The following is a 27434-nucleotide window of genomic DNA, read 5'->3' as shown; positions in this document are numbered from 1 at the left end:
ATATGACTCCCCTCTCTGTAAAACACACACACACACGCACACACACACACACACACACACACACACACACACACACACACACACACGCACACGCACACACGCACACGCACACACACATCCTGCAGCTGTATGTGCTTTACAGGAAGGTAAGAGGATAGATCTATATACCGTAACTAGTGAGAATGTACAAGATCTATAAATATTGAAAAACACAAAGTAAACAAATAGACATTGTTTAGTCGATTCGGTAAAATTATATATAGCTGCCAAACCAATTATGGTCAATCAAATTGCATAATGTTTTTCTCAGATGTTGTCATGTTGGCAACACATGGACTAATGATGTTGATATTAATACTATTAATTGGGGTTATGCTGATAATTGATTTGATGTGTTATAAAATATGTTGTGCTGATAATTGATGTGTTATAATATATATATATATATATATATATATATATATATATATATATATATATATATATATATATATATATTTGTTATCAGAGTAATCATTTATTTTTCTGGTCACTACCAACTTGAACAAAGTTAAGAACCGCTGAGAAAATTGTTCCTGTGTTTAGCCTGTCAGGCATTACAACCCGGTCCCATTCCTTATGATTGACAGGCTCTGGTGTTCTGGCCTAACCATTATACCGGCATCTGATTGGTGAAGCCGGTAAAGAAGGTGGGGATAACAAGGGTGTAAGCCTTGCCTGAGAGGATAGACTCTGGTCAACTAAACAGCGTAAACCACGACGTCACTTGACTCGGTCAGTTTCACTTATCTGCCATTTTGTATCTCGGCAGCCAGACGAAGTTTTATCGATAACGAAGAAGGAAGGAATGCAAACGTCCACCTCACTTGTTAATCTGCGCCTTTAACCAAATAACGTTGTATTCAAGTTTGCCTTGTTTGGCTCGACGTCAGTGGCAGTCGGCTGACTGCGCTCCTAAACAGTTGGTTCTCTTGTCAGAGTCCATTTTGTTTACCTTTTTGTGGCTTTAGCAGGAGAGCTAACAACGTTAGCCAGCTAGCTTAGCTAGCGAACAGCCGTTAGCTCCTAACCGTCTGGCGAAATGGCGGCCAACACGACACAAGCGGCCCCGACAACCAACTGGTAGGTCTCACGTCGAGCTGCACAAGACACACAACACGAAGGAAATTAAATACATTTACTGCATATTGACTAAAACGTTAACATAAAGTGTGGTATGCTAGTTGACCATAATGAGCTCAGTTGAGGGTGTTGACAAGTGCGAGCATCACGTAGTTTAGTTAGCTAGATAGCTACCTGAGTACCGAGCGACACAGGCCGATGATTTCGTTAACAGCGAACTTGTGAGCTGCTTACGGTTACTATTTTTGTATTAACGTCGTGTTTTGTTATCGACTATGTGGTTTGGACGTTAACGGTGACGTAAGCCACTGACGGTGACGTGAACACAGAGAGCTGCTCAACCAGGTGATCAGTGAGCGGTTAGCTAACGTTAGATAAACTGCTAACTGTCAGGTTGGTTCCAACGTAGTGCTAACATTATGAAAGCCGTGCAAACATTTAGACACTTATAGTCTTTCCGAATACATCGTTAATGTTGTACATTTGTTTTATATAATTTTAATGTTTTCTAATAATATATGTTATTAATGATGTTACTCTACCGTAAGACGTGTACGCTTGTGCACGTGGCTAATTAAAGTGTATACATACTTATAATACTTTTGTTCTTTGGTTGATTGCAGGTCCTATGGGGTTCCTGGAGATGGCCAGATTCACGAAAACCCAGAATGGGAGAAGGCAAGACAAGCACTTGCGTCTATTAACAAGAGTCAGAGCTCTGCTAAGACGGCACAAGCTAACCGGACAGCCACAGCAGAGGTGTGCTTTTATCTCTTTGTGTGTCTCTTTTATTAACACACAGCATTTTTTAATTCATGTTCGGTGATCTGATAACAACTTGAGATCTATAAATACAAATACAAATTGTATCAAATCTTCATAAAAAGATACCCTACTCATCACTACTTTACAATTAATGTATTGTGTGTTTTACAATAATTAACAGTTATAGCAACAGTGGATGTCGACAGATTGCTTATATCTTTATTTATTTGACATGTACAATACTCCTTCTGCAACAATTGTGTAGAAATTGTATTGCCATACAAGTAATACACCTTTGAAATGTGTAAGTTGGGGGAAATGCCTGTAAACATGATCTGTTCAAGTGTGGGTTTGTAAATACTTTCCTCATAAAATCCATGTAGCATTGCCATTTCTGTCCCTGCCGTATGATTTTCACTGTTCTGTATTGAAATAAGTCTATTTGTGTCTCATTGTCTCACGTGTCTCATTTCAGGCTGGTCAGTTTCAGCCAGCAGTGACTGACTCTGCTGCCATTCAGCAGCAACAACAACCACAGCAGCAGCAACCACCACAACAACAACAGCAGTACTATCCATGGTACCAACAAACCCAGCAACATTACCCTGGATATACGTACCCCTATAATTACTACTACCCCAGTCCAGTAAGTACAGATATTAATTTTGAGATTTAAAACTCTGCAAGGGTTGTACGTCTGTAATTCCCAAAATAACATCTGATGCTGAGAGATTGGGACACCAAGATTCTACAATGACAACATAAATTGTATCTGTATTTCCAGTATGGAGCGGCATATCCATCAAATCAGTATGGTGTACCCCAAGGGCCTTACCCGGGAACTCCCACCTCTAATGGACAGGTACATAACAAACAGTTATTCATGCACCCCTTAGTTACATCACATGTACAGTAACTAGGAGTGTATAGTACACAACATTCATGGTACAGGATTGTTATGTAAACGTTTAACAGTGTCTAATTGGCCACAATTCTTACTGTAACAGTTAAGGCACTGAAATACTGGCGTGGCGTCAATAGGATAGAGAGAGAGGGGAGATAAAAACACTTAGTCATAGGTACACAAATGGATGCTCACTCGCACAGGTTTGGTTTGCTTTGTCACTTACTTAGCTTATAGCTTTTTTTCTTCTTCACATGTGCGTGTAGTCAGATCACAGGCTGTATCAAACATCCTGTGCAGGGTCAAGACAAATATACACGCTGTTCTCTAATAACAGACCTAATGCATAAGGTTTTGACACTGGACCTTTTAAAATGATGAGCACCTGACAAACTAATGCCTGGACATGACCAGCAACCATATAAAGCCTGTTTGGATGTACACATGTTGTAATAGTTTGACAGTATTAGTGTAATCATTTGGTAAAATCGACGTTTGTTCTAAGGAATTTCAACTTTATTTCCTAGACATGTATGCACCGTCAAGGGAAAAAAAATCCCTTTTTAAAAGTTGTTAAAATGGCTATTTCTTCCATCTCTCCTTTTTATAGCCTCCTCCGGTGCCTGGAATGGAAGACCAGTCATCTGGCTACCAGTCTCAATCACAACCTCCCCCTGCTACGCCCCAGCCACCCCAGAGCCCAACCTCCTCAGAGAAACCCATTCCTCCCCAACCCCCATCAATTCCTCCCCAACCCAACTCCCAGTACCCCTCTTCTCCATCACAAAATGGTTACAATGCAAATAACTCCATGCAATACCCTCCCAGTGACCCCAACCAAATGCAAGTGTACAATCATTCCCAGGGAAGACCCAACTATGGACAGGGCTTCCAGGCCCAGAATACCTATCAGCCCTCTCAGAATACCTCACAGCAGCCAGGCCAGTATGTACCAGGGCTTGGCAGAGGAGAGGCCAACAAAAACAAAAATCAAAAACAAGGACAGCAACTGTGGCACCGCATGAAACGTAAGATTTGCGCTTTTGTGAAATGGCAGTCATGCATAACAAGTACAAATAGACAGGTGTTTTACTTGGCAACAGTTGTCTATACCAATCAGAGAGCTCCCTGTGTGATTATTGACCAATTAGGCTTGTCCCATTAGGATGACGTTAGTATGAGAGTGGGCTGTGACCAATGTTAGGCTTACATTTTGAAGCAGATTGTTTATACAAAGAAGTAAAGTTCCATTCTTCTGTATCTCACTGTACGGCTCTTACGAACCTAATGGTGCTTATTTAGTTACAGTTATAGAAAGCTGGGAATAAAGAAGAACCACTGTTGGTATTATTTTCTTAATTCTTTTTATGTTTTGTTTTTTCTCACAGAGGCCCCTGGGTCACCTTCAGTAAAGTTCAATATTCACAAGAGGCCCTATCAGGTTCAGTGTTCTCCAATGTCCAATCAGACTTTCCCACCAGGCGAGCAGCCCTCAGTGTTGAATTCAGATCCCTCCTCCCCGTCTTCCTCCAGTTCTGCACCCGGAGGTGCTCAGACACGGTGAGAACTAGTCTGTCGCTATGGATTAAAAAAAAGACAGTCGGTGAATGATATGTTGACTTGGAATGCTTTCTCTCCAGACCCCAGGACTGGCCCCAAGCCATGAAGGAATATGTGCAGCGCTGTTTTACAGCCTGTGAGACAGAGGAAGACAAAGATCGTACAGAGAAGGTGCTGAAGGAAGTTCTGCAGGACCGGCTGAAGGATGGCTCTGCTTACACTATTGATTGGACTCGGGAGCCATTGCCAGAGTGAGTTTAGTAGTGGATAAGTGTTTTGTCTGTTGTATGTATTATGTTTTTATCTAAGCTTTGACATTTCTTTAATGAGCATTGCAGATCAAACATTTACATCTTCAATATTTGGATGTGGTTTCAGTTTAGTTTAATTTGTTTTCACTCAGTTATACTGCAACAAACTTTCTTGAAGCATTTCTTTGATCTGAATAGTTGCGAATTGTGATTTGGGTCTTATTTATTATTATTTTCCAGACTAAAGGTCAAGCAGTCTCGTTGGGAAACTCTTCATGCCCAGAGGACATCAGATGGCTCACTGAGCCATGGTGGAAGTCCAGTAGCTGCGTCTTCAAGAGGCAGGGGTGGTGGACACAGATTGGGCCACTACAGGAATATATTTTCTCAGAGGAGTCCATCTTCTAGTTCCTCCCGCTCCTCCTCCCGCTCCCCATCCCCATCCCACGGCCGACATAGGGACCGCAGCAACCAAAGGCACAAACGCAGGTAAGACACCATTTCCCTGTCTTCTTTGAGTGTAGGCGTCCTTTGTCTTTCCTTTTTTAAATGTCTTATGTCTTTATGCTATCAGTGATTCTGGCTCACAGTCAGACAGCAGCATCTCCAGTGACCTCCGACCACAGCTGTCACGTCGAAGTCAGAGAGGTGCACGTGGTCGTGGTAATGACCGGGATAGAGGCCGTGGGGAGAGAGGACGGGGAAGAGGAGGAAAAGCAAACAGAGGAAGGAGGTACATGAATAATTGTTACATACATTTCACATCAGGACACTGCTATTTTCATTGATCACTGTACTTGAAGAAGGCATACTACTTTTTGCTCTGACATGGGGATATATTGTGAATGACCTTTAACTTGTTCTCCCAGAAACATGGACGATTCCAATGCAGCTGGTGGAAAGAAGAGGAAAGGTGGCAATGCTGGTCTGGATTTCCATGACCCCAACAGAGAAGCCAAGAAGCAGAGCAGAGCAGCTCGTTTCCACAAGCAGCTTCGTTCAGAGCCCCTGGTTCTCTCCATCAATTCCCTAGACTTGCCTGATGGGACACAGGAGGGCCTCAGCTGGGAGGACTGTCCCATTGTGGGAACATGTCAGGACATCACCAAGTCCTATCTGAGGCTCACCTGTGCCCCAGACCCCTCCACTGTGCGCCCGGTGCATGTAAGTTGTATTCTTTTGTCAGCCTCTCTAATTCAAGATATTTTATTGTCATATCCACAGTTGACAGACAGTTACTCCGTACAATGAAAAACTTACTTTGCTCCGTCCTCCTTCCACACAGTATTACAATAACTTAAAATGTAGGCTCACCATCATCTTAGGACTATATAACTGTGGTGCGTAACCACAGTTATATAGTCCTAAATTGATTTTTAGGTTTTTTGAGATCAGCAGCTTGTTAAAGTTTAATTTTTTCATTTTTTGAGCATACTTATTACCACACAAATTGCAACAAGGGAAAATAAATGGATGACATTGATCTTTTTCTAAACTTGTTTTTCCCCCAAGGTCCTGAGAAAATCTCTGCCGACTGTGAAAGTTCACTGGAAAACCCACCAGGACTACACCTATGCCTGTGAACAGATGAAGTCCATACGACAGGATCTCACAGTTAGTAATGTTTCTAAATGTTTTATTTGTCGCTCTGTTTTAGTCTGTTTACAATGTTAACTTCTGTTTGGGTTTGTTTTTTCTTGAATTTGTTTTATTTTCTTATTTCCTGTCATCCAGGTCCAAGGAGTTCGTACTGAGTTCACAGTGGAAGTGTACGAGTGTCACGCACGCATTGCTCTGGAAAAGGTGAATCTGTTTTCCTTATAAGTGTTGGAGTAGCTGACAGTCATAACCTGTTTTAATACTAACTGAATGTTTGTCTTCAGGGAGACCATGCCGAGTTCAACCAGTGCCAGACCCAGCTGAAGGCCCTGTATAAGGACAATCCCTCAGAAAACATTGGAGAGTTTACAGCATATAGATTGATATATTACATCTTTACTAAAAACTCTGGAGGTATGCTGACGTTGTTTTCTTTTCATTCTCACCCTCTCTGCCTTTTCCTTCATATTTAAACTTTTAAAACCATTTATCTTCCCTTCCAGATCTGACCACTGAGTTGGTTTACTTGACCCCTGCTCTGAGGGCAGATGTGTGTGTGGCTCATGCTCTTGCGCTCCGTGCTGCGTGGGCATTAGGAAACTATCGCCGTTTCTTTAAGCTGTACAAGGAAGCCCCACGTATGGCTTCATACCTAATTGACAAGTTTGTAGAGAGGGAAAGAATGGTTGCACTTCAAGCCATAGTCAAAACGTAAGTAAAGTTATATTTTCACATTTAGGTCCTCATTGTAGGTCCATATAACTTATGAGATTTCTGTTTTTCTGTTTCTTCTGCAGGTTCAGGCCAGACTTGCCGGTGGATTATGTGCAGTCCAATCTGGGCTTCTCTTGTTTAGACTCCTGTATGGCCTTTCTTACTGGGCTAGGTGTCACCTTCTACCCTTGTGACCCCCATAAGATAGACTGCAAAGCCAGCACAGCCGCTTTGGCTGCTTCCTGAGGGGGTGGGGGGTTAGCACCATGAAAGGAGACGCTAAGGGATCATCATGGATACCTATTCAATGTACTGCACTTCAGACACCTCTGCCTATTCAGATAGGGTAGTTGGAAAACTAACAACTGTAGAAGACCCATATAGAAAGATACGAGAAGATAGGAAGAATACTCCGCTGCAAGTTTCAGATTTCAGATGACACTTAGATAAGAGCTGTTAAAGTCTGCACACACTGTCACTCAACTTTTGTAGGTTAGCCTATTGCCCAAGTTATCTCACGACATTGATAAGGCCAGAAAATTGAGTGAACAGTTTAGATTTGGGATTAACATGTTTCCGCATTTAGAGGCTCAGAAGTCACAGAACCAGATCAGGGAGGCACCCTCATGGTTCCTGTTCCGTAACCACCATCAGATGTCAAAGCTAACAGTTTTCTGTTATGTTTTTTCCTTCCTCAAGTCAACAGCTCCAAGACCTGAAGATTCAAGCCTTGTCAATCAAAAGGGAAATACAAACCGCTGTTCAAGTAATTTATCCAGCTCTCCTGTTTGTCAACAAGCCTTCAGGTCAACTACATATTCCTATTAGAGACTGTGAGACAACATGGTGAGAAGATGCCTGCAGTTTGCCTAAAAGAAGAAGAAGAGGTGGTGGTTTGTATATCCTATCCTGCACCTGGTTTCCTCAAGGTATCTACAGTTAGCTGTGCATCCACTTCCTTGTCCGAAATCAAATGGCCGGTGTAATGGAGCAATGGACTGAAGTCTTAGGTCTGGTTCCGGATTTAAAGAAGTGGTATCCATTTGCTGGTCAGTCATTAAATGGTTGGCCATTTTTTGGGGAAAGTCTCAAATCAGATGAGCATTGACTTTTTGTATGAAAGGATATAGGGAAGTGTTCTTCATCAAGATCGCCTCACCCCTCCGTACCGTCGAAGCTGAGCTCCATCTCCAAAATCAAAGCGGTCAGAGAAGGAATCCGCTTCATCGTCCTCTGGCACACGTCCTGGCAGCACCTGGAATCCAGCAGACCCGATCAACACGGCTCAGGGATGAAGCTCATCTATAATCTGTGTTGGCCGTCTTAACTTCATCAGCTGTTTATCCAAAGAAACAGTGTCAGCTAAGCTGCCATCTTTAAATACAGCTCACGGTGAAGTCTGAGTGTTGGCGCGTCGGTGGGAAACCGGCTGCTGCAAGAAGGAATACCAATGAGTGGTTTGTATGCTCCATCTGGCTGGTAAGCGAAAGGGACTTCTCTGGAAGGAGGTGGATGAACAGAGACGCTGCCTCACGTCTCCAGTTGATGTTTACGTCTTGTGTTTTTGGACAGCAGTATTGGCTAGTAAAATAATTAGTGAGCTGCAAAGCAGGTTTTTATGTAAATCTACAGGTTGATATTATACAGGTGAATTAAGTAGAAATAAATAAAAAAATATGCTAAAAATGGCATCAATAAGATGTGGAAATGTACTGCACATGTACTTGTGCTGTCTCAATGTCATAAGTATTTTATATTGATTTAGACAGTACTGTAATAAACAGGGAGGTCAATGTTGAGTGAAGACTAGTTCTTTTATGTCCGTTTCTCAGTTATAGAATGTTCTAAAGCGATTAAGTGCAAAACAGAGTTCGTCGTTTCTGAAGAGGTTTTGGCAATTTATCTTCGAAGGATTTGTGCTTTTCAGGACTTAAAATACGATTGGTAGTGGTGCACACTATTTTAGGTGATTGGTCAAATATTTATGGCAATACTTGAATTGGTAATTATTACGGCTCGAAAATATAAAACAAACCTTTTCACACTGACACAATTTTTTTCTGCTTTCCACCATAATCTCTAATTTGGGTCATTTATGATGTTTGTGCTGAAATTGAAAACAAGTTGATATCATTCCTTGTAATTTGAGTTAAAAAAAATATATAAACAGTATTAATTACTACTAATTAGAAATATTGAGTTATTTAAGACTGGTGTAATTGAGCTTAACATAAATGTGAGTGCATGTTTACTTGTAAATATTGTATGATACTGCTGTGATTTCCTTTCAATTAGTGCATAAGGCAGGTTTTTTTTGTTGACACACGGGTAAGTGTGTTTTTTTTCTTTCTGGGTTTTGCAAAACTCTTTAAACCATTTATGTAAAAAGTAAACTTCAATGCAGATGGGTGTGGATGAGGGTTTGTGCCATGTCTTCAGAGTGGATGTCGTGGTGGAGTTCATAACTGCTCGTTTCTACTACAGCCTGGAAATATTTACATAAGCTCCTAAATCGGAGTGTGGTGGGATATTATGCTCAATTTCCAGTGATATAACAAATATGGTTATGTAATGTCCCTTCAGACAAAAAGTGTTGGCAGATTGTCACTTGCAAAGTTGATATATTTACTCTGACAAATGGAAGCACCATTTCCAAACACGTAATTTTAACGCCTTCCACAAAGTGATAGGTTTAAGTCAGATTGACAAAATACTGTTAATCTGTTGGTAAAACTGTTCCATTGTTGACTTATTTCACAAACATTTTGTAATGACAACGATCTCAACATGTTTTCTTTCTTTCCCCTTCATTTACCTGATCCCCTGTCCTCTTTGCTCCTCCTCCTCCCCCCTCAGTCCCAAAACCTTTCTCTCACACGTCACCAGACCTCATTCTTCAGCTCGTAGCTCTGCTGCTCTGCAGGAGCACAAGGAGCACATGGAGTGATGATAAGTGGGCGAAGAACCACCTCCAGACGCCAGCCGGAGAGAGTGAATTGTGAGCAATCAAGTCTTGGTTTGACCCACTCGAGTTGAAGCCTCACAGCTGATGAAATACATGGGAGCCTTATTCAATGAAAATATTGATGTTGTTGCTAACTTAATTTGCTGCTAACCCAAATAATTGAAATGTTTTTCTGTGTTTTGGATTCAATGTTTGAGGGTTGATAGTCTTGTATTGCCATTTTCTGTTTGTTCAGATGCATTTATACATTTTAAGTGTTTTTTTTTTTTTTCTCGTCGTATTTATTAATATTTTGGCGGACAGAACAGCTTGAGTTTGTTAGAATTGCAGTAGACCCTATATTTGACCTAATATACCCTATATTTGCGTAATCCCTCATCTAAAAAAATGTGTCTGGACATACAGAATATGTTGTTATCCTCAAACCTCACCGACATTTAGTATAATTTAAAATACATCTTTAGTATACAGTCGTCTTTAGCCAAAGTTTCTTATTTGACACGTGCTGGTGCGTGCTCCCATGCTAAGAAATGACCTTTTGGTTTCTTCTCATGTGAATGAGCTCTATGGTTGTTTGTTGCCTTTGGTTTGCATCATTTAAAGATGTGTATACACATGGTTAAAGTGTGCACATCTGAGGTCTCAGGTTTTCAGCATTGATGCAGCCCAGGATGTTCGCGTTGTTTTTTTTGTTTCGTTTTTTTTACTAGAAATTTCACCCCAGACAACTAACAATACACAATACTCATTTTGGATGTTTGGTTTTTCCTCTCTGATGCCCGAGTCATATTTTCAGTATTTTTTGCTCCCATGTGACTGTATACCTCCCATCAGTCTTTGTAACTCCTTCCTTGATACTTTACTGGTCCAACTCCCCATGTCCCCTCCCCCCCTCACCTCTGCTGTGTTCATTTCCTATCATTTGAATTTCTCTGTTCTCACTGTCTCTTGTTTACCCTCCCTGCATGCTGTCCTCTCCTGCGCTTTATGAATCTCTAACCAGTATTTGTTCTCTTTTCCTTTATGTTGAGTGTGTTCGTGGCTGTTTGCCGTGTGCAATTAGTCACTAGTAAGTATTATAGGACGTCTGAAATGCTTGAGTAGTTTGTTGTGGCTCACTAACAACTGAAGCTGAAGAGTTTATCTGCAATGCCTCCTCCCTATCTACAGATCTGACCTGATAATCTGCCATTTTGTAAATATTGTGTATATATATATATATATATATTTTTGAAAATAATCTAATAAACTTCAAGTTCAAAGGGCATCAGGGTTATTGTTTTTATACCACACGATGCATTCCGGCAGATTTCATTCACAGATTTTGCTGAATGGATTAAACAAAAGTGCAACAAAAGAAAAGAACAGTAGTTTAGTTCTAATGTTTTATTGTGAAATGTCATAAATATCGAGTGAGGCACTTGTGACTGAAAGACTAAAAATAAGATGAGTTTGGTTACTTGACACTGGTGTTTTTTTGTTCATGTTTACAGTTATTGACATTTTTATTGAGGTATGAGACGACATCAAAGGAAGACGTTTCTGCATAAACAATCCATGAAAGCCTGACTACATGCCGCCAAATACAATACAATTATGATTTCTTTTTTTCTTGATGTACAAAATTTGTTGAAATGCTTTTAGCTAACTGGCCATCTAGATAGAGAATCCATTAAAAAGAAAGAAAGATAAACTATTGAGAGAAATAGAACAATGCAAAAGCAGAGCAGCAAAACTAGCTATATAAATAAATGCAGAAGACAGAGAACAAAGCACTAACAAGCAAAGAGAAAAAAGCAGATATAATAAGAGAATAAAGCCAGACTTATGTAGTATGCAAGAACAGAAGAGGAAATGAGGAGAGAAGAATTATGAATCATGCAAGCGATAAAGCCAAAGGCAAAGACGACAGTTAAAAAGAAGAAATAAGGTTAAAACATATATCAAGTAGACATATAATCAGCTACCACTACGAAATAAAAGAATGAATTTGGGTATAGACTGGTGGGAAAAAGAAGGCGGTGGAGTGAAATTAAGAATTGAAATTAGAGAAGCAGGAAACAAGGTAAACATAAGCAGAAATAGAAAAGAGGGAAGAGGCTGCTTCGGTTTCTGTGTAAGGCCTGATGGAAATGATCCATTCAATTATCAGTTACTTTAACATTGACATTCCAATCAATCACAAGTCAAGGCATCTTTGGCATCAGAGCAGCATAGAAACAAAACAACCCAAATACAAGGATGAAGAAAAAAAGATTGGAAAATGTTATGAATAAATAATGGACAGAAGAGGAAAAGAGAGAATACAGTTTTATTTAGAGGTAACCATGAAAAACAGCAGAAAAAGACTGCAACAGAAACAAAGAGGAGAAGAAATAATCAATACAAGTCACTCACCTGCTCTGAGTGAGGAAAGACAGAGAATATCACAGGAAAAGAAGATGAAAGTAAAGAGTGAAAGAAGGCAACAAGAGGACACTTGAGCTCCAACAGTGAGCAGTTACATCTGCAGCATTCAGACGAGAACCGCAAACATTTAAATACTTCTGCAGAATCAAAGTTCACAAGCACAGATACAAGATATAATAAAGACAGCTGTATTAAAAGTGAAATATGTTTGAGAGGTAGACTGTTAGAAATGCAAAAAAGAAAATGTTATTCCAACTACATCCAGACAAACATTAGTTCTGCTGTTCGTGATACCGACACCAGCTGTGTCTCGGTTGATCTGCCAACGGATCAATATTGATGTGTAACCTCACTCATATGCTCTCACACACACACACACACACACACACACACACACACACACACACACACATACACACACACACATACACACATCCCCCCCCCCACACACACACACTTGAACTGATTTTTTTTGTAAATAATCGTCATCAAAAATAAGTCAGTGCTCTTGAAATTCAGAAAAACAATAATCCTGTAAAAGTTTTCAGAAACTGTCTATATATATTACATACATCGCATCCTCTTTCAGGTGCTGAGTATTCGCCAGTAGAATGGACAATGGGACTATTTACAACTTCAGTCTGTTTAGTCTCTCAAGGAGAGGTTGTGATGAAGCCAGGAACTAAAATCATTTCCAATGATCTCCCAATCGGTGTCAGTGAATCAACCGATATCAGAGTTCAAAAGAGCCGTCTTCCCGTCTCCTGCGGCGGGTGCTTCAGTACGGGGTGAAGCGGTTGTATCCTCCTCTGTACAAGCTGGCCTGTTGACAGAAGCAGGGTGCCAGGTGTGACCGGGGTCCGCTGTTAGCCGCACATGTAACAAGAGCTCTCAACAGAGGAGGCGTGTGTTTGGACTCAACTCACCATTGTACCAACTCCATATGTCGCCGTTGGTCCAACCGAGTGGTGATAGGGATCCGCAGCTGCCGTGTAAATACGTCCGTATCTGGTCAAAGACATCAGGAGCAGATGTGAATGCCATGTGCCACAGCTTGGATCCTAGAAAGGCTGAAGCAGCCTCCTGCCTTACTGTCTTTATTTATCAAGTTAGCTGTTAGTTGTTATTATTTTGACTAGTTAGTCCTTCATAATGGCCTTCTCCACTTTGATTTCATTTAGCTTGGTCAAAGGGAAAGACATTAAAAAAATCTGAACTAGTCTGAACAAAACCTGACGTGTAGTGTGTGCGTAGATTGAAAGATACTCAACATGTTGTTCAGCTATAAAGGAAAAAGCTGTTCAGTGTGAAAAGTTGATGTCATTCCAGTTGGTATCAGTTTTTTTTAACCATATGAGTTAAGGTGTATGTATGCCTTGAGTATCTAGACACAAAACAAGTGCATTACCTTTATTGCCTTAGTTACTGTTACTTTACTGATAAAGGGGAACTAAAGAAGTGTGTGAGGTCATGTTTTTCTGGCCCGACTCGAGGACTCTGACTGACATTCACACACCGCCGGCACAGCATGCGGGAGCAATTTGGGGTTAAGTGTCTTGCTCAAGGACACATCGACATGGATCGAACCACCGGTCCTCTGATTGAAGGACGACCCTGCTCTACCACTGAGCCACAGTCGACCATTTTAGAGCTGATCCGAATAACGGGGCAGTTAAACAATTCTTCCCTTGTGGAAACGGCCCTGGTGGAGGTGTGCGCTCTCCAAGGGCCCATATAGTTTATTCATGTATTCAGTTATCTTTTTTACTCTTAACTTTGATCATTTAAGGAATGACTTGATGCCTTGTATCCTCTGTCCTTCCTGCTTGTTTGGTGTATATGTGCATTTGTCTTGTTCAATGTTGATGTATGTTATGTGCCTCAGTGATATATATATATATATATATATATATATATATATATATATATATATATATATATATATATATATATATATATGTACTCATACTGTAGGTGCACTTTTCTTTTGCTTCTATGTGAAGTGTTTTTGTCCATACGTCACTGTCTGTCTATCGATGAATCTTAGTTGCATTATGTTATTAGAAATGTTGTAATTTCTAGCTGCCTTCGAAAAATCTGTCCTGGGACAGCAGATGAAAATTAGCCTCTCTGGCTAACTCTGGCTCACTTACAGTTTTACTGTTGATTATGTGCATTGTCCCTGTAAAATAAACAATTCATTAATGTCATTGTTTCAAGGATCCATAGAGTAGCCTGTATTCTGCCTCAAAAGTCAAATTTCAGATTGGCTGTTTGAGGCAGACTTCCACATTCATACTGATATTTGATTTTTCAAAACACTGCATCCAGTTAAAAAATAAACTTGCACTCGGTCTGGATCTATACAATAAATCCCACTATGTAGAAAAGACTTCCCAGCCTCTGAAGTTGTCCCACCAGCAGTAAAGGCTGATTTGTAATGGTACTGTGAGTGGTGATTATCTGCCTACCCGTCACTGTAGGTTGCGGTGGCAGCAGATGCTGATTGAGCCACTCTATAAGCTGCAGGATAGCCACCCTGCACACAAAGAAATAAAATAACATGAACAGAGCTACAGCACTTTAAAATGACTTGAAGGAGGAAATGAGCACAGCTACTTACAAAAACTTCTGGTCCATACAGTCCATCCTGATACACCATCCTGGTAAAAGTGATGAAAACAATATTTAGATGTAAAGCAGTGAGGGAAGTGAATGTACACCAGGTGCTGGTGCTGGACACAGGGTCTTACTGGGGGTAGGCGGGCACAGCAGCAGGCGCGGCCGCAGCAGAGCGAATCGTGTTGTAGACGGCTCGGCCTCGGCCGCGCAGCGCAGAGCCCCGGTAGGCCAAGGTGGGAGTTGCTACGGGATACGGGAAACTGGCAACTAAAGAAAAAAATGAACAGTCGAAAAAAATGGGAATAGTAACAATACTGGTGTAACATATCAGTCTTGTGAAGAAGAAGTTACCTGTGTAGAGTTCAGGCGCATACATCGCCCCCATGACGGGGTTGATCTTCCATCCAGAACCTGCACAGAAAATGAGAATAAGTTTCACGGGCGACACACACACAAACCTTCAGCACACAAAGTAATATGTGCAAAAATTATTCAGGTGTCTTACTTGCAATTTCACCATTCACTAGAGGTGTCTGGGGCTTTTTGGTAACGACTCTTGCAGTGGCATTATTAACCTGGGGAGACAGAGAACGGAACAAAGGCAATGGTTAAAGATAAGTATGCAGAATATTAATGTGGGAACCTAAATAGGGAATTCTCACTCACCTCAATCTTCCTCCCCTCCACAATCGTCCCATTCAGCTTTTCTCTTGCTCGGTCAGCCTCACTCGCGCTCTCAAAAGTGACAAATCCAAAGCCCTGCAAGACATCTTGTTTGTTTAGATTCTGTTTTTGTTCATTAAAAATTAAGTTTCAGATCTTATGATTCTGTCGGGCTCACCTTGGAACCCCTCTCATTGAAGATTATTTCTACATCGAGGATCTTCCCAAATTGCTGAAAATGTGAGAATATGTATATTATGTGAATATAATAGAACAGATACTAATACATCTATTTATGTTATGTATACAAAATGTGTATCAATGCATTATGACACAGTATGATATTGAGAAATTCCTACCCCAAACATCTGGCGGAGGTCCGGGTCTCGGAAGCGAAACGGGATGTTGGAGACATGGAGGCGTTTCGGTTGGGCCTTACTAGAACCTTCCTCATCACTTCCACTTCCTGCTCCGCCCCCTGATGACACAGACACGCTCAGAGACTGGGGGTCAGAGGTCAAAGGAGCCAAAACGTCCTCCTGACAGTGAGAGTATGAAAATAGGAGGAGAGAAAACGAGCACAGGGATAGATGAAGAAAGGACGGGAAGGAAGAGGACGTGGAAGAACAAACAAAAACAGAAAGATGGAAAACAAAAGATGGAAAAAGAAAGAGTATGAATGAGATGAGAGTAGATGAGAAGAACAAACGGGGAGAGGGCATCAGTAGAAAAGCAAAGAAAAAAAGGGGGAAAAAGGAAATTAAATAAAGTCAATTCAAGGAACAAATCCGTCAACATCTTTCAGAAAATATTTGTTCTTTTTTTATTAAGTCGCATAAGCATCACATGGCATTAGGCAAAGATCATTTTCATGAAGTGATTCAAACCAAAGGTCAAAGAGCATTCAGCAACCAGTGATCCTTCTCAGGCAAATGTGAGGAGGCAGGAAAGGGCTCCATTTTAGTGAGGCGTCTTTGAATACATGCCTGTCGGACAGTATAAAGACTAATGCACTGTACAATATCAATAAAGATTTAATATCTGACACTGCGTATGTTCACTCAAGCTGTGGCAAAGAGAGTTAGATAAAGTTTAAGCTCCCCTGAAAAGCAAGAAAGACTGTAACTTAGTCGTCATATTATCTAAGCAGTTGTAAAAATGTATATTATACATATGGTAATATCTAACTCATTAAAATTGCCTCATGCAGAAAAAATCCAATTACTAATGTGCCAAAACCAAAACACTCATTATCCCACAATGCACCACGATGCTAGTGTGTGCATGTGTATGTGTTGATCAACCAGCATCATCAACCACTGCAGAAGATACTTGTTAAATGTATGTTTTCAATCCAAACAAGAAAGGGAAAGTGAAATAATTAAGGAAAAAAAATACAGTAAGCTTCAGCAGTGAAAGCCAGAGAAGGAGCGGAGTGCATTGGAAAGAAAAATAAACATTAAAAAGCAAAGAAAAATGACTGGAAGAGTATTGATATTGCAGTCCTTTATGCAGAATGAGGACTTGAGTATTAGCATTCTAGTACCAAGAGGCAGATAGTAGAAAAGGCCTCAGTGCAGCAGGAAGGATAACATTAAACCAAAGAAAACAAGGCAAAGAAGGTGCGCAGACAGCTTGAGAGGAAGAGGGTGACGGGTGGGGTGGGGGTGGGGGGGGGAGAGATAAAACTGTACGTTCCACAAGGGTCAGTCTGGGGTCACGGTGCTGCTTTTCTGCCAAGGGTTAAAGGTCATTTGTCAAGGGGCATAATTAATAAGTTGGTGATAGACAGAAAAAGGTAGAGAGACACATTCACACACAGGAGCGTTGTACACACACAAACGCATACAGGCCACTGGATTACACTGGCTTGCCATGGCTGACTACTGCAGACTACCACATCCATCCACCCACCCACACACCCACCCACATACACACACCACAGACAGGGGGAGACAGGGAGAGAGGGTTCAGGTGGGTGGTGTCATGTCACGATGCAGAATGGTGTTTCTGGACCTGAGCGATATTTCAGAGGGGGAAAGGGGGTCATCTGGTCAGCCTCCCCCTTTGACCCCCTCCCTCCATGGCGACGTCTCAACTTTCCCCCCGAAAATCAGCACGGACCCGAGTATGTCAGAGGCTCTAGTAATAAAATATATAGATGGGGCCACAAAACACCATTTATGAGAGGAGGAAGAGAGATGTGTTGCAGCAGGACACAGAGCCGCCCTGCCAGTAACTTTCAGACTAAACAACTCTGAACTTATCATTGTGGATGTGTTCAGATTGTATTAATGCATGCTGCCACATAATAAGTATTACTCATTTATATCTAAATGGAGCCCTAAAAAACGTTTTGTCTTCATGAAAGTGAAAAATCAGCCAAACTAATATTTCAACCTGTTTCCAAATGAAATCATATTTTTCAAAGGATTTTCTAGTCTGAGCTAAAATGCTGATGATCAAGTATAAGCAAGTATCAAGTATAATGTTAACCATGTTCAGCATGTCGGCATGCTAGCAATACAATGAATTGTGTTAGCATGACAACATTTGCACTAAACATGAAGCACATCTGAGGCTCACATGAAGGTTTTGTTTTAAATGTATTAACGGATATTTGAGCTGATGATGGCGATAGAAGAAAAGTCACAAGATTAACAAAGTCTTTATTCTCTGGGGACCCTGAATATCAGTCGCAAATTTCATGACAAATGTCAAAATATTTTACTCAAAATCAAACCTGGAAACCATGAATGTCTGAATGTCAGGGGTTGTTGTTGAGATATTTATCTGGGGACCAAAATTGTGCGGCCCAAAATCGTATGTGATTTTAGCAGATATTTTGAATAAGTAGATTTTTAATGGAAACAGTTGAATTAATTTTTTTTTTAATGAATTTTACTGGACTGGCAGATGGTGTTACTTAAATGATGAAAGCAAGACACATAATTACAGATATAATGGCATGTTGAGAAGATGTTTTTTGCATTGTGACAAATTGTGTTTTTTGATTTTTTAAACGTTTTAAAATATAAATTCTTTTCCAATTCTTTTTTTCTATTTCCTTTCCCTAAAGTAACACTTGTGTCGCGTACATCCTCGCCAAACTTAACTTTCAATATCCTCACGGAATGTCACGACCATAATCTTGAAAGGTGATCTGTTTTATTGCCTGCTAAATAAGACACGGGGGAGACCGAAAAGTGGGGATTTATTTTCACCAACAAATCCCCACTCAGCTGCCGTGTGAGCGACACTCCCGTACATGGACACAACAGTGGCAGTGGGTCTCTAAATATAGAAGGAAACTCTGGCCATGTTCCCCTGATAGGACTTGTGGATGTTCTACCTTAAGCAGCAGCATTTCATGTGACACTTCGTGTAGATCACATTTCATTGGGACGTGAATTGATGAGCTTCCACTCACAAATTGTTCTCACCGTGTTACTGGATATCAGAGTGTCCGCCCCGTCGAGCTGAGGGCCCTGGTATATTCTCAGTTGGGGATGTTCGGGGTACTCTGAACTGTGGTGGGCAGAGGTAAAATCAAGAGGTGGCAGTCTGCCCGCAGATGTTGGTGGACCTTGACCAGGGGGTGGGTAGGAGGGCGGGGGTGCGTAGACCTGAGACAGAGCGGGGTCACCGCCGCTGAGGCCGGCCTCCTGAGAGGGGCCTCCCTGAGGAGGAGAGAGGGAGGCAAGAGTGAGCCTCACAGGGTATCAGATGTCAGAGGTGTAAACAAACTAACCACCACGTTGATACTGTTCTTTTGCTTTCACAATAATGAATTGTACTTAGCTTGAATGTAAATGTAAACAAACATCAGATAAATACAAATCTCCCCACGGTGAGAATGGCAGAAGGAAAATACCAACCTCTGAACGTCTTCCTGCTTGTTTCAGACAAAAAAGACGGTAACTTCTTGATCAAATACTAAAATTAAAAAGACCACTAACTGCCAGTGGTGGAAACAAACATTTACTCAAGTACTCAGTACATTTTTCAGTTACTTGAGTATTTCCATTTTACGCTACTTCTCTTTCTACTTCTTCCTTCATTAAACTTTTTAATCCGCAGCATTTATTTCCGAATTTAGGTTACGATTTATAATAACAATAAAAAATATAATAACGAATACATCTTTATTATATTTATCTATCTTTATTGATCCCTGGAGGAAAATTCAGCAACACAGAATTATATAAATTAAATACAATTAGCCTCACCCTTACCAGCTGCAAAATGAAAGTGATGTACACATTAATGTATCATTAGTAATAAATCAATAATTACATTACATTATTCTGAAAATACCCATTCTGCATTGTGAGAACCTTCAGTAAATTATTTATTCTCTATTGTTATTGATACAGAAAAGATGTGTTGATTAATGAGTTATTTCAAACTAATTGGTGGCAACAATTTTAATAAATAATTAACCATGTGGTTGTGTTTGTCGGGCAAAATGCCAAGTATTTTTTGTTTTAGACAAAAGAACCTTAAAACAATGTGACTCATCTTAATATCTGGTCACTAAAGCCAGATTTCAGTCAAATCACACTGTAAAACTAAATGTTAACTCCTTCCAGTCAGAAACAGAAAGAGTTGAGCTGAGAAATGTAAATGCAAACCGCTCCCAGAAACATCTTATACAGCGTTGATACAAATGAATGATCAAAGTTAGGAGCTAAAAGCTTTGTCTTACCCCGTTACTGCATTTCTCGATCTCTGATGCATTTTCCAACAACTGCTGCATCTTTTAATGCAGCTGACCACCCGCCTACTGCACCATAAGTGCTGCTTATCCACCAATCACATCAAATGATCTCCAGAGCATAAGGGACCAGGACGCCACACCAGCTGTGGTCATCTGTAACTGTCAATCACCCCCCACCCACACTTCAATTTAAACACACACACACCCCCACACACACACACACACACACACACTGCAGATAGAGCTCTTCCCCCACGATGAAGTATTTATGAAAGTAAATGCTTCTACAGTTGCAAGTCAGTAAATCATGGTAAAGGTTGACTCTAAGAATACCACGTTTGAGATGCCAACATGGTTTTATTACTCTTTCAATCACATTATTTTTGAAATAAAATATATCCCCCAACTACAACTCTACTGGAAAAAGATATTTTGTTCATTTCAAAGTAATAATTCACATTTCATAAATATTAAGAATTACAAACCATGCTTTTGTGGCCGTAAAGAGTAATAGAATGACTCAGATAATCACATCATATCATATCAAAAGATATGGTTAGTGCAGTACTAGTTACTACAGCTCAAGATTTTACCAACAACATGAAATACCTCATAAAACACCAGCTGGTGAAATCTTGTCACAAAATACAATAACACAAAGCCACAGCCAGCAGCTTGCTGGTTACCTTAGCTTAGCATAACGACAGAGGGAAACAGTTAGCCTGGCTTGCCATTTTCTTTTAAGGATTATGACAAGATATATGTCTATTAGTGAGCTTTAAATATGCTGGCAGGTGGATTTTGTTCCGTCTATGGAAAGAGCCGGGCTGTTTCCGGTCTTTCTGCTAAACTAAGCTAACTGGATTCTGGCTGCAGCGTCATAATCAATGGACCGACATGAAAGTGAGCTCAATCTTCCTCTTGTCCACATATTTCCTTAAAGGTCAAACTTTTCCCCTAATATTTTTATTTTATTTTTCTATTGCAGTATTAATACATTCATCTCATTACAGATTTATAAAAGTATTTGAATCTCTGCATCCAAACATAACTTATATCCACGTGTTGACATACAAGAAAAATGCCAAAGGTTTCTCAGCCAGCTTCAGGATGTAGATGAATTAAGGATGTATTTGAATTAAAAACTATCTCCGCTCTCATTTCATGAACTCTCATATGTCTCTGTATCTACTGGTGTGCTCAAGAGGCGTGACAAATAAAAGATATGAAGATACAGTGCAATAAAGAAGGAATTGGAGGAAGAATGGTTGAACAATGATCAAACTAGTTTTCAAACTTCAAACACTACAGTTTCTAGCTGGCTGCATTACAGTCCATCAAGACCTCTTTAATGTTTTCTGTTATGAAAACCAGCTTTTACAATCCAACAGAATATTTACAGTGAGTTTACCAGAGATTAAACTGAACACATTACTGAACTCCTTCGTTTCTCACTCAGTCTGTTTGTAGAGTATCGGTTCTCTTTCATTATAAAGAAGACTAAGAGGCTACAGATTCGCCAGCGGCTGTGTGAGGCTGTCACTCACAGCTGTGCTTTGAGCTAAATGCTAACGCCAACATGCTAACATTCTCACAATGAAAATGTTAAAATGCTGATGTTAAGCAGGTTTAACGTTTATCATGTTCTCATCTGTGTTCACGTTTGCTAATGAACACTAAAAACAAAGAACAGCTGAGGACTATGGGATGGCATTAGATTTGCAGGTGTTTTGGTCGTAAGGCACGAGAGGCAAAGTCAGGGGACCAACAAAGTTACTACAATTCATCTCGAGGGTGACATTAATGTGTGTAGATGTCATGGCGACAATGGTTGTTGAGACATTTCACAGAAACAAAATCCATCCAATACGGGTTGAGATATTTAAGTCAAGTGACATCGCCACCTCTTGAGCTGTGATCCTCGTGTGGCTAAAAGATGTTCTGGGAATTGGGCGATACGAAGAATAAATATATTCTAGTGTTGAAGAGAGTTGGTGCCGACACAAAATATTGTGTAATGTGTATATAATGACTAAGTGGGTTATGGCAAATAAAAGATGAGCTAGAAAAGTTTGGTAAGTTCAGAAGCCCTAATGGGATGTCATTTTATTAAAATGGACACATTTTAAAAGCCAACCCCGCTATCACATTTGTTGTTGTAATCTTTTCTAATTCTGGAAAGTACAGTATAATGTGTGATTCTCCAGGTTGTGTGATTTACAGTATCGATCTGGAACATGTTTCAAAACATGTCAACACTAACCCGTGTCTGTATTGTGTCGGATTCATCGCAAGAAACAACCAATGTCTGACTGCCTCGACCCTCCTCACTGATTAAAGAAGACATCTGAGTCAAGATAACACAATCTTTGAGATATCACGACCAGTCTTTGTGTTCCCACAGACTGTAACCACCAGCCACTCTGTCGGATTCTATCACAGTGTCAGCAGACACTGTGTCCCCCCTTTTCCTCCTTGCAGGATTTTTTTTATTACCATTTGTTCCTTCTTTCTCTCGTCTCCCTGCTCAGCTGTCATTCTGTGGACAGAGGTCAATGGCTCTGAGCCAGGTGCCTGCTGGGACAGCTGCCACAGGATTTACACACAGACGACACTAAAGTGCAGATGTGGCCTTTTAGTGCCGGCTAAGTTACAAATGTTAGTGAACATGAAGCTTATTGAGTTAGAAACTAAATATCAATTAAACCACCGATTCATTCTTGAAATATTGTAGGTTCCTTTAATGATATTCTAAAATATATTGTTGGGCTTTTATCAGATGAAAAGAAAGAAGGTGGAGAGACAGAAGGAAAAGAAATGTGACGAAAGTCAATGACTGGATTTTAAACTTACACTCTTCGAACAGATTTTTCGATTCAATCATGCAAACGTTTCTATAGAAGTCTATAACTCATTTATATTTGAAATATAACATTTTCAAGCAGTACATTTTCATCCCTAAGGCCTCGAAACTATCCTTTCGTTACAGTCACTTCCAAACAAGACCTCTCTTTTCTCAAAGTACCCATCAAAACTGTTCTAAGAAGAAAACAATTGTGAATATGTGAATATTATGCTTGAACAGCAACAACTCACAATGCACTTAAATGCACAACAGGAAAGTTTCACACCTATTAGAAGTAGAGTTGAGTGCAGAAAACAAGAAAGGTGGCAGACTCTCCTCCTGTGTTTATCTGCTCAGGAGAGGGCTAAAAATACAGCTGGTGTGAAGCACAGAGACAAGGTAGAGAGATAGCAGATGCATTGTGGCATTAATGGTATGTCAGGGACACTTACACACACACACACTTACACACACACACACACACACACACACACACACACTTGTGGACTAAAGACCCTTATGTGTCCTTACCATTAAATAAACAAGATATTTGCAATTAATGAGTTCAGCCCAAGTGTCTAATCTCTCAGCTAATATTTAGTCACTGTCAAGTAATACAACTCCAAACTAAATTAGATGTAATATAAGACTGCCTATCTTTATTTTTGAAGCACTTTGTGATCTTGTTCCATAAAAGATGCTATAAATAAACATGACTTGCTCATTAACTGAAGGAAATAAAGGTCCCTTTGGTTTCTTCTGGGGAATTACAGTAAAAAAAACTATATATAGAACTTAAAGTACTAGTTGATTAACAGACCAGAAAAGGATAATATCCTTTTTCTCAATTCAAATTGTTTCAGTTATTTCTTAAGCAAAAATATTCATTTGTTTCAGCTTCTTAGATGTGAACATTTTCAAATGTCTTAAATTCTTTTTAAGACATTCTGTGATAGTAAAATTAATTATCTTTGTTTTCCCAACTTTTGGTGACAAGAAATAGTGATTCAATGTCTTATTTCCAAACTCTGAATCCATAGTCACCTTTTAAAGTCTCAACCAACGGGAAATTTGACGATGCAGGGTTGTGAAGACAAACATTTATGTGAAAGTAATTGAAGGAGAGTTTTACCTGAACTATGTTGGGGTAGCATGTAGTGGCCTGTGGGTAGATGGGGAGTCCATAAGGCTGGAGAATCACAGTGGGTGAGGAGAGCATGGCCCAAAAACCACGCACAAGGAGGCAGGGAAAGGTGGAAGATGGGAGGAAAAGGAGAAGTAGAGTGGGGGAAATGAAGTGTTATTATGCAGGAGAGCAGGCGGTCAGGCTGGGAAAAAATAAGAAAAAAAAACCAACAAGAGAAAACAAGATCCAAGAGGGAAAGAAGGTTAACACTCTATTTAACCTCAATGAGTCAAAAAAGAAAACACAAAGAAAGTCCACAAAACAACCGATGTCCTGTCCAGATTAGACAGGATACGGAGCAATGAAAGAGAAAGCAAGTGAGCCTGTGTGACCATCAGTTGATCATGCAGCCTGACAGACAGAAACACATGCCGAGGGTCCCATTTCAGTTATATAAATAGTCCCCCATGTCCTTCTCTCCGTGTTTACCACCTTACGACCCTCACTCTTAAACATGGTGTCATGCAAGATTTCACACCACATGTTACACACTTACAACAGCGTATTCAACAGTGTATGAGTAAACCTGAATATGCTATAAAGCAGTTCATTTGACTCCTAGTGTAACGTGTCCCTATAGTTACATGCTTCACCGGCCAAAAATATGTTAAAATGTGAATGTAAGCCTCTGAGACTTCCTGAATATTACTAATGACACACGTATCTGCAGGCGAGGACGCGAGCATGAGCACGCACACTTATTTGAAACTAAAGACAAGCCGTCAGAGTTCAGCTGTGTTTTCCTGTTTGACCAACAGAGTGCGATGAGTCCAACATGTCCACTTCCGTTCTGGCGCAGAGGTGCATTGTGGGATATGAAGCACGTGCTACCGCCCTATAAATTGAAGGGGAAATTCTTTAGCAGTCTCTTTACTCCGCTTCCCTGAGCGTCACAGGTAAAGACTGCGGCCTCGTGCCTCTTCACGGCACTAGCACAACATTTGGATCTGTCTGGTGTATAGACTTGCATAGGCACTAGCAAACTAAGGAAGCGTAGTTGTATTGGTACTTGTAGTTAATTAAAGCAGCGTATCATTTTGTAATCGCTTGTTGAAGTGGAGCGCTAGTTCAGCTAAGCTAACGAGTCAACGTGGTGCAGATGCGGCCTCGTCGTATGGCTGGTTTATAACTCGTATCTAATCTTATATTTATTGAAACCGGTCTACTGTAGCAGTGTTGTATTTTCCCCATACTAGTATCTCCCGCTCAACAAGCAAACATGTTTAGTTGCGGTATAATTACATTTGATTGATCTTATGACCCGTTTGGAACAGACCGCTACCTCCCTTCAGCATAATGCCATATATTCATTAATATCAGACCGCTGCCTCCCTTATTAAGCAGTATGCAATGTATTCTTTAATATCAACTTAAAGCTTGTAACATTACTTTTTACTCAACTTTAGATTGAATCTCACTAGCCATAGTGTGTCTAATTTAGGTCGAGGAGTTGCCTTTAGATTTTTAACCTAACCTAGGTTTTTTTTTAATCCATTGCAGGCACCGTAAAGCCGCCATGCCCGTTGCCAGGAGTTGGGTTTGTCGCAAGACATATGTCACCCCCCGTCGTCCCTTCGAGAAGTCCCGTCTCGACCAGGAGTTGAAACTCATTGGTAAGCCGTGATTGCATAAGCACCAGTTAACTTAAAATGACCACATGTGGTTTTATCCTAGACATCGCTCGATGTTGACTCTTTTTATTGTCTCTTCAAGGCGAGTATGGTCTGAGGAACAAGCGTGAGGTGTGGAGGGTCAAGTTCACCCTGGCAAAGATTCGCAAAGCTGCCAGAGAGCTGCTCACTCTTGATGAGAAGGATCCCAAGCGTCTGTTTGAAGGTATGCAAAAAATCAATTAAAACCCAGCTTTCAGTGTTGTATTGGTCTATGATTAAACAAATATATCTTCAGACTTTCTTATGGTGTCAAGAATTCCTCGTGAATGAGCCCAATAATGCCACTTTAATCAATTTGCCTCATGCACCTGTATGTTTGTTAAATCACTTGTGTGGTTTTACAGGTAATGCTTTGCTCAGGCGTCTGGTGAGGATTGGTGTACTGGACGAGGGTAAGATGAAGCTGGATTACATCCTGGGTCTGAAAGTTGAAGATTTCATGGAGAGGAGGCTGCAAACGCAGGTCTTCAAGCTTGGACTTGCTAAAAGCATCCACCATGCTCGTGTCCTTATCCGCCAGAGGCACATTCGGTGAGTTCCAAGGGAACAAGCGTCACATATCCAGGGGTCACAAGTCTTATGAAGGACTCATCAGACTCAATGCTTCCTCTTTCATCAGAGGCCCATCAACTTGTAACGCTCTCTGCTGAGAACAGTTAAAACTTTCTTCAAGGTCAATTCGGTATCAAAACCGTATACCTTGTCAGTAAACATTACCCAGAGCTAATCCTGCCACCAAGGGCTAGGACTGTGCTACGGTTGTGTTGTGGCTGTCAGGTAAGGCATGGAGGATTGCACTTCGCGCAATTTTAGTATTCCCTAAAACTTGTATGATTTACTTAAATACTGAAGACTCTTTTTAGCATTTTCTGTTTAAGGAATCAGCCCATCTACATTAATACAATTGTTCATAACATTTTAAAGTTTTTTTTCTTCTAAGTATCATTCTCTGTCTTTGCAGTGTGCGCAAGCAGGTGGTCAACATCCCCTCCTTCGTGGTTCGCCTGGACAGCCAGAAGCACATTGACTTCTCCCTGAGGTCTCCATACGGTGGTGGACGCCCAGGCCGCGTCAAGAGAAAGAACGCCAAGAAGGGCCAGGCTGGAGCTGGAGGTGCTGACGATGAAGAGGAGGACTAAGAAGGATGTCGTCCAGGAAGTGTTCTGATGCTACCTGTTCTGTCACATTTTCAATAAAAATATTTGGTCTTACCAGAAAATGACTTGTTGCATTTTTCTCTCAGAATAGTGGCTCTAATGAAGTCAATACTAGTGTGTGTGTGTGTATATAACTTAGTTCACTTTATTTGTGGACACGAGAAGTACAACCAATGTATTCTCTGATAAACCAGAGGTTATGCATAGCATTATTTTTATTGGACTGTGCGGTTAATCCCATGTACCGTATTAAAGGTTTATCATACTCCAATCTGAAGT

The 27434-nt window shown here is 40.5% G+C and overlaps 3 protein-coding genes across 3 annotated transcripts; 2 read left to right on the top strand and 1 right to left on the bottom strand.

Annotated features, from left to right (window-relative positions):
* The first annotated feature begins 632 nt into the window (after positions 1–632).
* Positions 633–11147, top strand: leng8 (leukocyte receptor cluster (LRC) member 8). The gene is made up of 15 exons (XM_034553401.1): positions 633–1122; positions 1746–1881; positions 2363–2533; positions 2672–2749; positions 3402–3819; positions 4180–4351; positions 4432–4602; positions 4843–5091; positions 5177–5335; positions 5472–5766; positions 6115–6216; positions 6337–6405; positions 6486–6615; positions 6705–6912; positions 6999–11147. The coding sequence occupies exons 1-15, from the start codon at positions 1082–1084 to the stop codon at positions 7159–7161; spliced, it is 2562 nt and encodes an 853-aa protein (XP_034409292.1). The 5' UTR covers positions 633–1081; the 3' UTR covers positions 7162–11147.
* A 122-nt stretch (positions 11148–11269) lies between these two features.
* Positions 11270–24358, bottom strand: rbfox1l (RNA binding fox-1 homolog 1, like). Its single transcript, XM_034553441.1, has 12 exons — positions 24272–24358; positions 19018–19254; positions 15934–16113; positions 15753–15806; positions 15578–15670; positions 15417–15486; positions 15263–15322; positions 15043–15178; positions 14913–14952; positions 14761–14828; positions 13216–13297; positions 11270–13112 (listed from the first exon to the last, which is right to left on the bottom strand). The coding sequence occupies exons 1-12, from the start codon at positions 24356–24358 to the stop codon at positions 13068–13070; spliced, it is 1152 nt and encodes a 383-aa protein (XP_034409332.1). The 3' UTR covers positions 11270–13067.
* A 780-nt stretch (positions 24359–25138) lies between these two features.
* rps9 (ribosomal protein S9) lies at positions 25139–27208 on the top strand. The gene is made up of 5 exons (XM_034553451.1): positions 25139–25221; positions 25826–25938; positions 26039–26161; positions 26343–26529; positions 26960–27208. Exons 2-5 carry the CDS (start codon positions 25842–25844, stop codon positions 27135–27137), a joined length of 585 nt encoding a protein of 194 aa, XP_034409342.1. The 5' UTR covers positions 25139–25221; positions 25826–25841; the 3' UTR covers positions 27138–27208.
* The last annotated feature ends 226 nt before the right edge of the window (positions 27209–27434 follow it).

The sequence above is a fragment of the Cyclopterus lumpus genome, chromosome 16 (genome assembly GCF_009769545.1).
Source record: "Cyclopterus lumpus isolate fCycLum1 chromosome 16, fCycLum1.pri, whole genome shotgun sequence".
NCBI lineage: Eukaryota > Metazoa > Chordata > Actinopteri > Perciformes > Cyclopteridae > Cyclopterus > Cyclopterus lumpus.
The sequence above is the reverse complement of the archived record's forward strand: the minus strand, read 5'-3'. Positions and strand labels throughout refer to the sequence as shown.

Excerpts from the sequence above, each read along its gene's own strand:
- rbfox1l (XM_034553441.1), bottom strand. The coding sequence starts at position 24,358 with ATGCTCTCCTCACCCACTGTGATTCTCCAGCCTTATGGACTCCCCATC. Across the intron at positions 15,807-15,933 it reads ACCTCCGCCAGATGTTTGGG|CAATTTGGGAAGATCCTCGA; the intron begins GTAGGAATTTCT and ends TCACATTTTCAG. Across the intron at positions 13,113-13,215 it reads CATATGGAGTTGGTACAATG|GCCAGCTTGTACAGAGGAGG; the intron begins GTGAGTTGAGTC and ends TTCTGTCAACAG.
- rps9 (XM_034553451.1), top strand. The coding sequence starts at position 25,842 with ATGCCCGTTGCCAGGAGTTGGGTTTGTCGCAAGACATATGTCACCCCC. Across the intron at positions 25,939-26,038 it reads CCAGGAGTTGAAACTCATTG|GCGAGTATGGTCTGAGGAAC; the intron begins GTAAGCCGTGAT and ends TGTCTCTTCAAG. Across the intron at positions 26,530-26,959 it reads ATCCGCCAGAGGCACATTCG|TGTGCGCAAGCAGGTGGTCA; the intron begins GTGAGTTCCAAG and ends CTGTCTTTGCAG.
- leng8 (XM_034553401.1), top strand. The coding sequence starts at position 1,082 with ATGGCGGCCAACACGACACAAGCGGCCCCGACAACCAACTG. Across the intron at positions 1,123-1,745 it reads GCGGCCCCGACAACCAACTG|GTCCTATGGGGTTCCTGGAG; the intron begins GTAGGTCTCACG and ends GGTTGATTGCAG. Across the intron at positions 6,406-6,485 it reads CACGCATTGCTCTGGAAAAG|GGAGACCATGCCGAGTTCAA; the intron begins GTGAATCTGTTT and ends GTTTGTCTTCAG.